Here is a 13,736-nt window from a genome sequence, read left to right on the forward strand (position 1 = left end):
TGTAGTTTCCTCTAGATGGGTCCTTGAGAGTTTACCAACTGCTATGCTGCAGAGAAGGTGTGGTTTATCCTTTGCTATTGCAAATAAGTTGAAAGGCAAAGTTTGGGTCACTAACTGGTGCATAGAGAGGTCCACGACACTAAAAAATAAGAAGATATTTTTGGTGACTTACTGTGAAGCAGAAACCATGTGAGTTGACCTCACATAATGCAGTTATGATCTGAGGACCGCACAGGTGAAGCCCCAAAACTTAGTAGGTACTTAACTGGAGCTTGGGTATTCCTATTCAAACTTCTCCTTGATCTAAAATAGGTTTTGCTCCCTCCTTTCTTAGTTAGCTTAACTGTCAACACAGCTTAGGATTAAGTAGGGAAGTCGCTGTTGAATAACTGCTTCTGTCAGCTTAGTCGGTGGACATGTCTTCACTGTTAATTCTGGGCAGCTGATCCTATAGTTCATTAGGCCAAGCATGAGCCTAAGCCAGCCTGAGAACACCCTGGCACGCGGCATCCTCTGTGGGAGCACGGCAGGTCCATGCCTGAGTCCCTCAGTGATGGACTTGACCTGGAAGTGTAAGCCTAATAAAACCATCCCTCCCCAAGCAGAGGTTGGTTATAAATGGTCTGAGAATGGAACCAGAACATTGCTCTGCAGGCGTATCAGTTACTTAGGAATCACTTTCACTTGTGGAGAAGGCAAAACGCCAAGTATCTCCACTTTTCTCTAATACTTCCCTCCTGACATCCTACTCCAGATCACCCAAAGTTAGAGAATCCTCCCTTCCTTACTCTTCCTCCTCCTGCTCCTTCCTCCCTTGTTCCTTATCCCTTTGTTTTGGGAGAGGGTGCGGTCACAAGGTCAGGGGTGTGGACATAGGAGGACTGGAAAGTATGTTTGATTGGGGTTCATGATGTGAAGCTCCCAAATAATCAATAAAAATATTATGCTGAGGGAAAAAACAAAGAAAAAGAAAGGAAACGAGCAATTCACTGATCAGCACAGAGCTGGGCAGTCTAGACACTAGGGTTCTGCCTGAAGACTCTCACCCCAAACCCATGTTCTTTTTCTCATGGCTAAAGAGGCATGAAAGGAGTATGTTGTCTGATAGCTATTTAACAAACAAGGAGCATGCTCCGATTATTAGGCACACAATTAAATGGTTCATAAATGATCCATGTCAAAATCACAATCCTCCTCTGCACTTTTTGGAGCAGTTATACTACTATAATCAATAATCATTCTCAGAGTGCAGTGTACATAAGTGAGGCCCAAGAAAGCATGCTCAGAGTTTCTCGTATGTAAGTGAGTGCCAAGGACCAGCCTCTCACTGACTTGGTGGACTTTGAGCTTCTCAGGTTTGTCTACTCACTATTCGGCTGGGCAATGTGCAGCCTTGCAGCCTTCTCCTGAATCGATTCTGACAGTTACCATCTCTCAGCTCTCACTTGGGTCTTGACCTGGAGACTTGGGATTTCTCACTTCTGCACAGAACCCACTGGCTGCCCATCACCCCCAACCCCAGCAGTGTCCAGAAGTACAACTTTGGGAAAACCTCACTCTCCCATTTGTCTAAGTGATGAAGCAGCATCAACTTAGAAAAAATCTTTCGTGCTTTTGCTTACTTTGCCTTTAAGCCATGTCTAGATTTCTTGTCTGGGACAAGAGGAAAAGAGAACCAAATCATTTCTACATAGAACAAACTCTAAAGAATTGTAGAAAATTCAAAATTTTGGAAAGACTCATCTTGTCATGAGAATTTTTTCATACTGTTTGTTTTCCGTTATAAATGAGGAAAAAAAAAAACACCTAATAAGTTAAACTTTACAGTCAGAAATTAACATAATGAAATAGAGAACTTATAAAACATTAGAGACAAAAGTGGCTTTATTTAAATGTCAAATACTTTTGGACAGGAAATGCTTCTTATCTGGGCACAGTACTCATTACAAAATCCGAGCATGTGGGAATCAGAGGTAGAAGAGATCAGAGTCTACCGAACTGTAAGATCTTGTTTTAAACCCCAAAACCAAAGCAGCAATGTGTTTCCTCTTCGTATCTATTCCTGAGATCAGAGTCACTTTTACTTTGGGAAGAGCTCCTCTGTTGACCCTCCTGTCTCAAAAGGAGATGCCCAGGACCACAGGGAGAGTCATCCAGTGTACAGATGCCTTTCTTCAGTGACTCATCCACCATGAACATGGCCTTCTTAGGCTAATAACTGTGGTACTAAACTGTTTCAGTTCATAAAATATTGTACTATAAATTGTGAAATTTGCAAAATAAAATTAATTTGTACTTAGTAGCTCTGTGTGTCAGCACTCCTAGAACGTATATAACATAACAAGATTTGGATCTTCAGAAAAATATCTTCTTTAAGATTATGGAATATGTATGTTCATTAAGTTGGTAATGGGTCGCCAATGTTTTAGCAGTTGAACCAGGAACTAGAATCAGGGGCATCAACAATTTTTCTTGTTTGGAGGTTAAAAATGTGTTGAGTTGATTGGTGAAAGAAATAGAAATTATCTGAAAATTAAAAAAGATATTCATTATATAATACATGTAGTTTCCAGAATTTGACTCAGGTCTGAGTACCGTGTGTGTGTGTGTGTGTGTGTGTGTGTGTGTGTGTGTGTACACTTTTACATTTACACTGTTTGTTTTCCACTATAAATGAGAAAAAATACCTTATAAGTTAGACTTTACAATCGGGAAATACCATAATGGAATAGTATATAAATATATATATTTTGCATTTGCTGTCTAAATAGCACAGCTGTTATTTTTAATATGGTAAAAAATGGAGAAAAATATATATACTCTTACCCTCTTTCTGGAAAACATCATCAACTTTATCATCAATTCCAGGAAAGTCTTCTGCTATTAATCTAGGGTAACCTGGATCCATGGACCGTGTATTTTCATCATACCTGATCAAAAAGTGGTTGAACATATCAGGACCTTTGACTAAACATGAAGATTGCTCAAGATATTTACAGAAAACACAAGAGCATGGATGGCATAAAATTTTTAGTTCTTGAAAGTAGAAAAGAATGAATTGGGTGAGGAAATATAGAATGTTGGATATATCAAAATATGCATCAGGTCCTTCTAAAAATCCAATGAACTACACAGATATTCTCTTAAGGTAAAATGTTTTGTGAATGGGAGATTTAGGCCAAAGAAGCTCAAGAAGTTGATTGCCCTTACTCCCCCACCGTTCCATAGCACAGAACAACACAACACGCTCATTGGATTCCCTGTATGAGCACCTTGCAATGCCTGTTGGTCCACCGACTAATGGATTCTCAATGGTTGCAGACATTCAAATAAAAGCCAGTTTGACAATGTCATTTGAAATGTGTTTAAGGATCTTTCCATATAGAGAGAACTGGAGCCCTAACATTCCTCATATTTTAGTCTTTACCTCCAGTACATGTTGTCAACGAAGAAGTATGTTTTTCCAGTCTCTTCCTCACAAACGGCAGCGTCAATGTGTGTCACACTGCTAGGGAAGCCAAAGAAGCTGTGGATGTCTGTGGGGAATCCTCTCAGTACATTCTGTTCCTGAACAGCCCAGACTTTATTGCCTGCCAATCAAAAGGCACAGATGAACCTCCTTGCCTACATTTCCATCTAAGCCTCACAAGCTAGAACAGTGTCCTAGCCACAGACTGCAACCGTGCCAGGAAGGGCTTAGTGTCTTCCTTTCTGTTGAATGTTGATATTAGGATCCAATCTCAAAGCAACTGAATGAGTTTGACTTTTGTTTCTTTGGTGTGTTTTTGAGACAAGAAACTTACACTGCAACCTAGTTGGATCTTGAATTCTCTGCATAACCAAGCCTGGCCTCCAATTTGCAGCAATCCTCCTGCCTTAGCCTCTTCACTATTAGGATTAAAGGCATGAGTTGCCAAGCCTGGTTTATATGAGATTTTCTTTTCTTACCAGGCCATTCTAATCTGTAACATGCCTTGAAAATTATGCCCTGCTCTCCTCTGCCTTGCAGTTGAAGTCCCTTTCCAAAGCCAGACCCTCAAACAACTATGATTTTTAGTCCAAATTTCAACAGCATCCTACAAGGTAGATGTGTAAATTTATGCAGATTCAAGACTGTCATACACAATGATATCAATGAAAAAGTTCTGGGATGACAGGCAGGGGAACATGTTACCACAGGAACATGTTACCGCTTTACTAGGAGAAATCAGTCAGCAGTGCCTGGTTTGCCCACCTGCTGATGGCTTTCCCCTCTCAAGAGGGTGCTTCACCTCACAATGGGGGTCAAGGAAATTGCATACACAAAATCTTTTGATATCATATTTTGTAGAGTTTTGTCATGACTCTCAATTTTATTTCTGAGCACTCCCAAGCATATGGAGGAAGTTTAAAGCACAGTAATTGATTGCAAGGTCTTGAACAAGTCTAAAGAATTAGAACTCTAGTCATTTACATCTTAAGAAAAATAATGCTGAATAAACAATATAACTTTTAACTAAGCTGATGGGCTCCCATGAACTTACTTGGAGAAGCTTGAACATACCCCTTTATCTCATTCTAAAACTGAATGAAGATTTAGTTTATAAAAACAAAGAGAAATAATTAGAAATGTTACCTTTGAAAAAGCGGAGCTCATCTACCAAACTAGCTTCATAAGCAGCATCAATTTTACTTGGCAAATCTGGCCAGATAAGATCTATCACATTGATCAAAGGTTTTGGCAGGAAGCTAATTACACGAATGTAGAACCTGATTCAAAAAGAAAAGAAAGTGGGTCAGTGGGTCTCCCAGCAATCTCCAGTCTCTTCTCACTGCAGTGCTCCTGTGAGCAAATGTCTATTGTCTCCCTGAAGAAGGGGTCAGGCATGATTTCTGCTTGACCTACTTGTTTCTTGATGGAAATACTCATTCTGTGGCAAATTTTGAGACTGACTGTAACACATCACATGGGATTCCCATCATTTGGACACACAAATGGCATAACCAAACTCAAGAACATAAGGAGTAATATGTATTGTGAATAGGAGAGGCCTGGAGCAGAGTGGTGAAGTGGTGGCCTGGCACACGTGAAACTCTGCATTTAAGCCTCAGTCCTATCGACAGCCTTCAGTGAAGGTGATCATAAAGCAATGCTTTATTTCTGTTACTGGTGATTCTAGGATAATTTAATTTAACTGTTGTATTGGCCATCATTCACAACCAATTTCCACAAACCTTCCAAATATATAGTCAGCTTTAGTGAGCCATGAGGAGCAGGCTGTAGCATGTGACCAACATCCTGTATTTAGTATCCTGTATTTAGAGAAGGTCATTATCTCTGCATCTGTGAGCGTGCATGGATACTCCTGTGGACACCCACACCCAGGGAAGATTAAACTCATTATAGGAGGTACAATTTTCAAGATATAATTTATGAGGCTACCACCACAGGCCCCTCTATGCCACATCCAACCTCTTCACCCAGCAAGATCTTCCACATCTTTCATTATGGTCTAGCCCATTAGGTTTCCCTGATCTTTTCCAATCTCTCAGATTTAGCCAGGGTCCCACAGCCAGCATCCCAGATTTTTCTGAACACCACTGCATGAACCACAAACTTTTAGGCAACTCTATCTACCTATCTCAAACCCACAGGATCCACCCACACTATATCCAACTGTTCCACCCAACCACACCTACTCCTATACTCCAGGGGGGGACCAAGAGTCACATCATATCCATTACCCCAGTGCCTTCTGTACATTCTACCCAAACCCTTCCAACCTTTAGGCCCAACCCATTCACACGTTCTTTCTTCTGCCCTTACCACTCTATCCATATTAGGTTTAGAACTATGAAAAGATGTCTATGTGCCCAGATCTTATTGAAAACATAGAAAATGAAAGCTCAAACCATTTATTTTCTCTTCAAAACCCATAAATCCTATAGAAATGTTTGCTAGGGAGGTTTTTTTCCTAGATGAACCTAAGGCACATAATTCAAAAGAACAATCATAAACTTCATCAAAGAATAAAAGGTATTTAAGAAGATGCAAAGAAACAACTCAATTAAATGAAGGAGAAAGAATTTAAGGAGAATAAATGCATGAGTGATACTCAAGAAAATGTAAACATAAAACTGACTGAGATGTTAAAAATCTCTAAAGGAAATGAAAATGGAATGGAAGAATCCTGTAGCTCAACTAGAAAATGCAAAGGAAAGCCTTCCGATTTTATTGATGCTTCAGATCCAACCCAGTCCTTTGTGCATGGCCTAACTACTAAACTGCATTCCCAGCCCGTGAGATTTCCTTTAGGGCTATGTTTCCAAGCTTCCTGTCACACAGGATCCAACCTTATCTTCCACTCTCATAAGTAGTAAAGAAGATCCTAGAAAGCACTTGGACCAACATCTGAACGTGGATGTGGATGCAGCCATAACGTAGCTGAGAAGAGAAGCTGGAGGGACCCAGGGCTGTGGATTTCCTATGTCATGCTTGCTTTTCCATGGGGAGCATCAGTTATGTTATTATGTTTCCTGTCCATTAGGAAATTACTGTGCTGTGGACGCAAGTGTGGTCCTTCTGTGGAAGGGGACCAGCAGGCTTTCAGGTCCATACACTGAGGGAATTTTACTGCCCTCCTCTGAGGAGGGATGCACAGCATCCTGGCTGCCCTTCTCTGCCTGGGGGAAGGAGCTATGGACTCAGAACGCTTCCAGGAATGGCTTCTTCCCTGCTCTTCCCTGAGACTCTAAAGGCAGAGAGATCTTTCTGGAGCAGAGCAAAGGACTTAGATGGATATGCTGTTTAGAAAATGAATCTTAAAAGGACTCACTTCTCTTAGTCAAGTACCATTCTATTCATCAACACACAAAGTGACATCATATAAAGAACTCCAAATTTGAGGCAGGGCACGAATATCTCATATACCACTCATGGGCTATTTGTTCCCAGAAGAACAATCTTTATTCCCTTCTGTAATTTGCAGATCTATAAAATGACATCTTATTTTCAGGTTTTCCCTACAGTGACACTTTCTCTGAACAGTTGACTTAATGTATGTGGAAAATTAGAGTTATTATAAGTTGTGAAGATAGATAGACAGAAAGACAGACAGACAGATACAGAAAGACAGAGACAAAGAGAGAATCATTTGCTACCACATACTTTACTGATAGTACAAAAGCCACATTGGTGGCCTACAATAGTGAATAAAGAGGCCAGGGAAAGACAAGGACCTTACCTGTCTTTAAAGAATATCACCTCCCCCCGATATGTCGTTATAGCATCAAAGGTCAGACCACTACTACATGGATCTGGTGTGGCATCTGTTGGCTGGATAGGATTTGGGGAAGGCCCTGAAGAACAGTAGAGAGCTAGAGTTAGATTCAATGGTTCTGAAAGGCCACCTGGAAGATGAAAATGCCTTCGACCGTGCAGCTAAGCCTGGTTCACGTACCATATAAAGCCTGGATTTTACTAATATCGTCCTGGTTTAGTACAAAGTCTTTATTGTTCCATGTGTAACTGGGGAACATTAGTGCCTCTTCATCCTTAGAATGGGAGAGTCCAAGGGAGTGGCCCAGTTCATGAGCTGTAACGTAGAACAAGTTGAAATCTGGAAGGACAAAGCAAGCCATCTAAGTATTAAAAATGGTTTTGCAGAGGCAGAAGGAACACCCATTCAGAGCCTGCCCCACATGTGGCCCATACATATACAGCCACCAAACTAGATAAGATGGGTGAAGCAAAGAAGTGCAGGCTGACAGGAACCGGATGTAGATCTCTCCTGAGAGACACAGCCAGAATACAGCAAATACATAGGCGAATGTCAGCAGCAAACCACTGATCTGAGAACGGGACCCCCGTTGAAGGAATCAGAGAAAGGACTGGAAGAACTTGAAGGGGCTTGAGACCCCATATGAACAACAATGCCAACCAACCAGAGCTTCCAGGGACTAAGCCACTACCAAAAGACTATACATGGACTGACCCTGGACTCTGACCTCATAGGTAGCAATGAATATCCTAGTAAGAGCACCAGTGGAAGGGGAAGCCCTTGGTCCTGTCAAAAGTGAACCCCCAGTGAACGTGATTGTTGCGGGGAGGGCGGTAATGGGTGGAGGATGGGGAGGGGAACACCCATATACAAGGGAAGGGATAGGGATAAGGGGGATGTTGGCCCAGAAACTGGGAAAGGGAATAACAATCGAAATGTAAATAAGAAATACTCAAGTTAATAATGATAAAAAAAATGGTTTTGAGGCATTTTAAGGAAATAATCTTCCAGGGTGAATGTTCACATCTTCTTAGTCACCTTTCGAACTATACATATGCATATACAGTCTTTTCCTGATGGTGGAAGTCTGCATTTATAATAAAGGAGCACAGCCACACCTACACTCTAGGATTACATTGTACAATAGAACTCTCACTGACTTAAGGTCCAGCTCAGATGATCCGTGCTAACCCTGAGCTGGGACAAGTTCCTTCTCAGAGGAGCAATGAACTCTGCTAACACTTCATACTTCTCATTTACAGAGCTGATGAATACACAGTGCTGTGAAATTTGCAAAGTACAACAACGTGTTCCAAAAAACACCTTTTCATTCAGTTTTCCAAGTTTAAATACAAATTTGTTAAGTTTCATTGTATCATTCCTGTAAGGAAAATTCTGGGTCCATAAGTAGGACATTGACATTCAGCATTTTCTTTCTTCTGAAAATAAAAGTTATTATGTTCTTTATTTATACTATCTGTGTTTGTTCATGTGAGCATGTGCACAATGCACATATAAGCATGTATGTATGGCCACATGTATGCATGTAAGCACAACGTGTACATGGGGTGACTGTGTAGAAGAAGGCAGACAACAGCTTAAAGGACTCCATTCCCTTCCACCAAATGGGTTCTGAGAACCAAAATGAGGATTTCAGATGTGGTATCTCACCATCCCTCTGAATCTTTCTTTCTTATTTATTTTTTATTCTTCTCTCATATAATGTATCTTGACTGTATGGCAGCCTTTCTGCCCTTCACTCCTTCCACCCATTGCTTGACTTCCTGTCTCTCCCATACCTTTTCTGTTTCCCTTTAGAAAAGAGCAGGCTTCCCGTTGATATCACAGCACAACAAGATGCCCTAAGACAAGGCACAAACCCAGGTCATGGCTTGATGAGGAAACCCAGTAGAATCAAAAGGTTCCTGAGCACAGGCAGAAGGCAGAGACACCCACAGTCCCACTGGTAGGAGCCCCATGAACATCTCAAGCTAAAGAACCTTGTCACTTATGCCGAGGGCCTAGCGCAGATAAGAGAAGTTTTAGAGTGACCCGTTTGCCACCAGGAAGATGATATACCATCAGAAAACACTCCTGACACGTTTTTCAATGCACTCCCAATTCTCTGAGTGGTGATAGACTGTCTGCTTCCATAAATGCATTTTGTCCATTCAATAAACCAGCACTGCCATGAACTAGGAAGGGCCAGGTGAACTGCAGGAAGTGAAATCAGTGAACTTACTGTCACTGTTGTTGGTCCACGTCTCATCCAGATCATAATGAACATCGCCCCCCAAACCTGGGCCTGGCGGAAAAGCGTGGGCAAAGTGGGATTTAGATCCATTAAATGAGTAAAGGTCACCATGGTCTGCAAGAAACAAAAATTAAACAAAAGACTCCTTTAGTTCTCCTGTCAGTTAACTCAGAGATTGGTTGAGCAGTCACTGAACTTCAGTTCAATGTGATATTATATTCCTCCTCAGCTCCAGAAAAATCAATAATGTTCTTCAACAAGGAAGTCTTCCTGCAAATCAGAGGAGATTGAAAGGCAAGGGGAGGTTGAAGAGTTTACCTCCTTGGTGGAAGGAGAGCACAATATCTCCTTCCTCCTCAAAGACCCTTTCGAATGTTAGTGGTGTCACATCACTCCAGACTTTAAAGGCTCTCTCAATGGCATCTTCCACAACTTTTCTTGGCAAATGTGGTGTGTAGTTTAAAATGCTAAGAAAAAATAAGATGGAGATAGATTGGACCTTGTTTTCCTCTGTTCCAATGGGTTAGGTTTGCCCCAATTTTGATACCCCAACTATTTACCTGTAAGTCAGATGTGTTTTGGTCCACTGAGTATTGTTATAAGTAATTGAATATGGGGTCACATCAGGCACCCCACACATGGGTGTCTTGATAGCACTCGGGGTTTCAGAATTTGAATTTCCTGTCACTTTCAGCCCAAATGACTGCTCCATTTGTCTCAGCTTTTCATCCATCACCTCCTTGACATCCACGTTTTTAGCTTGCATGTCTTCACCCAAGTTTTCCAGGTATTTCTGAGAAAATATAACATGAATGAACCACTATGGGGCTGGAGAGATGGTTCAGTAGTTAAGCAGCTGGCAGAGAGCACAGACTCAGGTGATCTGAAGATCCTGTGGTGGATGTACACGTGGCACACACATTCATAAACATAGGAATAGAAAAATATTCAAAGTTACTGAAACACTCAAAGGAGAAATGGTTTTCACGGTTTAAAAAAAAATGACTTCCTGACAATTTAGCCAAAATAGAGAATTACTTTTCAAGCTTTGATTAGGCTTTCCTTCCCTCCCTCGTTACCCTAATTATTTTAGAGCAGAGTTCTCCCAGCATTAACTACTGAAAAGTGTGAAGTTTGTGCTAGAACAAGATTTGTAGGAGAGGTTCTCACTCTGTGGCAAATCCACATTTATAGAGGGAGCTGTTGCCCCTCCTTGTTTTGGTCCCCACTCCCCCATCCAGAAAGAGGTATCTAGATTAGCCTATATACATTTTTGATAAGGTTACATTTGACAAACACCATTTCTCTTAGCCAGCAATCCATCCACACATGCCATCATGCTATAGTAGAAGGATGCAAACTGAAGACCACATGTGTCATGTAGTATTCATTTACCCAGACTGTCTCCACATTCTGCTGGGCTCCATCCTGAGACACAGGGAGACTGTATGAGCTGGTAGCCAAGAGAAGCAACAGCAAAGGAAGGCTAAGCATGCTGAAGCTTCTCTCTGCGCAAGATCACCAGTGGCCTTCTTCCTGCCTGCTCCAACATCCTATCCAAGAACCTCCACCTTTATATAGAGAGTTTTTCTACTTCTAGAAAACCAGAGGCTATCTGACTCAAGCTTTGTAATATCCTCTTCAATGGCAGAGAAGAAATTAGAATCTGGGACCCCCCTAGGAGGTGATTTATGCTGGTTTGGTTCAGCTATTATAGGATTGTACCCAGCAGTACATATGTGAAAGTGATGGTCTTCAGCATTTACTACTGATTTCTCTGGCTCATGTCCATTGTATTTGAAAAAGGTCCCGGCCTATTAAATCCATAGACACAGCAAAGTCCAAGGCTGTGTGTCTGCCGGTCTCTGTGTGATTTGGCTGTGCTGTGAATGAATGTTTCTCTCTCTCTCTCTCTCTCTCTCTCTCTCTCTCTCTCTCTCTCTCTCTCTCTCTCTCTCTCTCCCCTCTCTCCTCTCTCCTCTCTCCTCTCTCCTCTCTCCCCCTCTCTGTGTGGGTTTGTGTGTGTAATGTTTGTTCACATGCTTGTATATGTGTGCATATTTGAGACCAGAAGATCATCTTAGTGGATCTTCCTCAGTAGCCATCCATTTTAGCTTGGAAAGGGTCTCCCATTGTTCTGAGTTCACCCAGCAGGTCACACATCCACAGGGCTGGGACTATAAGCATGTAACATCATATCTCACTGTTTCACATGAGTTCTGGGACCAAACACAACCCCTTCTTAAGAACCCTTGCACAGCCAGCCCTTCCCCAGTTGCACCATCGCTACAGTTCTCTGTGTCCCTTATTCTAAGCAGGTTTTACTACACAGTTTTCCAGCTATCTGTATACACCTTGCTCCCAGGACAGAGGATGGGATCACTGACCCCAAGGGACAGCCAATGTTCACTGCCCACACTTTTGAAAATCTAGGTGATGCAGTTTTACTTGGTTTCCCAGGTCTCCTTCTGCCTTTCAAAAACTATGGTCATAAGATTTTAACAGTACCATGGCCTTTCTTTATCTTTATCCAGGCTTAGGCTGTGAGAACCTGACCAAGAAGAATTCTAATTCAAGTTTGGAGAGGAAATATGAAGATATACATAGATCCTCCTTATCAGCATCACAGGACAAAAAGGCTCCATCTCTAAAATCTGTCTAAATGTAGAAGGTAAAACAGGCTCGCAAGAGACCAAGTGTGATTCTAGGATCATTGCTCACTGGAGGTAGGCTACATGTGTTAATACTACACACACACATGCACACACACACACACACACACACACACACACACACACATTCATGCATGCACTTATATGTTTATTCAGTAGGTCTCTCAGAGCTCTCTACGTAGCAACTACACGGATCACTTTGTACTGAAAGGTGCACTGGTGTTTCACGTACAATTGAAGTGGGTGCTGACTCATGGCATCTGCATCCCCATTAGTGAGACAAGGTGGTCTGTTTCTAGGCTGCTCTACTTCTATCCTTTCTTACCTGAAAGGAGCTCAACACTACAGTGCACTGAGAATCACTAACCTCCTACCTGAGGTCAGCTTCCCATGGTGTCAGTCCCATCTTTGTCATGGTACCAAGGTCTGACTTCTCAGGATTATTTTCATTTGTGGATGTCTGTCCTCATGGAGAAACCAACAATAACTTATTCATAAACAATGCTTTGATAGATTTGGATTCTTGGATAGATTTAAAAGTACTCATTTCCAGGGGTTGGGGATTTAGCCCAGTGGTAGAGCGCTTGCCTAGCAAGCGCAAGGCCCTGGATTTGGTCCCCAGCTCCGAAAAAAAAGAAAAAAGAAAAAAAAGATTGCTTCCTTTCTAAAAGCACTCATTTCCTCTCTCCATTTAATCACAGCTTCCGTGACTAAGAGGAGTAATACATGAGTCAATCAGCATAGGAGGAAACTGGGAGAAGAGCTCACAAAACAAACCCTCCCTTCATGGGCATCATATGAAGGGTAGGTGTGCATGCGAAGGCTTCAGCGGGGTGACTTCAGCTCAGGCAAGGAACACAGTGAAACCGTTGCCATCAGGAGTCAGGCAGGGGCAGTTCAAGGTGGATGGCAACTACAATGCTCTTTTCATGTTATTTTGTATTTAAAATGTTATTCTTATAGAATATATTCCGAACATAGGTTGTTTTCTCTCATACCCTCCCCACCTTCCTACCCTTCCTTCTGACTCCACACTTTCTTTCCATCTCTTAAGAAAACAGACACACAAGTAAAAAGACAAGGAGGAAAGAAAATGAACAAACAGAAAGAAAAAGAAACAAGCAACACACACACACACACACACACACACACACCACAAAAACATAAAATCAGAAACCAAAAGACAAGTAATATTATAAAAATGGCCAAAGTAATGAGACCCTTAAAATTTTTCTAAAAATACCATTGAGTTCATTTTGTATTGGCTCTCCACTCCTGGGCATTGGATCTACATTTATATTGTAATTTGTATATCTAGTGTGGCTCCCATGAAGAAACTAATTTTCTTTGGGAGCAATTATCATTTGGGTGTCATTTCTTGGTTGTGATGTGACCTTGAAACTACTTCTCCATTTTAGCACTGGAACCCCATCCAGTTTGGGCCTGTGCAGACTCCGTGTATTCTATCACGCTCTCCATGAGTTCATACTGCGTCAGTTCTGTGTGTCCAGAAGGCATTGTTTCCTTGGTGTCATCCATCCCCTCTGGCTT

The 13,736-nt window shown here is 41.7% G+C and overlaps 1 protein-coding gene across 1 annotated transcript; it reads right to left on the minus strand.

Annotated features, from left to right (window-relative positions):
- Positions 1-1,867: 1,867 nt before the first annotated feature.
- On the minus strand, positions 1,868-11,040 carry Mmp1b (matrix metallopeptidase 1b (interstitial collagenase)). Its single transcript, NM_001433381.1, has 10 exons — positions 10,909-11,040; positions 10,074-10,306; positions 9,832-9,980; positions 9,502-9,627; positions 7,440-7,598; positions 7,224-7,338; positions 4,616-4,749; positions 3,428-3,590; positions 2,827-2,930; positions 1,868-2,526 (listed from the first exon to the last, which is right to left on the minus strand). Exons 1-10 carry the CDS (start codon positions 11,005-11,007, stop codon positions 2,426-2,428), a joined length of 1,383 nt encoding a protein of 460 aa, NP_001420310.1. The 5' UTR covers positions 11,008-11,040; the 3' UTR covers positions 1,868-2,425.
- Between the last annotated feature and the right edge of the window lie 2,696 nt (positions 11,041-13,736).

Source organism: Rattus norvegicus, chromosome 8, assembly GCF_021556685.1.
Source record: "Rattus norvegicus strain SHRSP/BbbUtx chromosome 8, alternate assembly SHRSP_T2T, whole genome shotgun sequence".
NCBI lineage: Eukaryota > Metazoa > Chordata > Mammalia > Rodentia > Muridae > Rattus > Rattus norvegicus.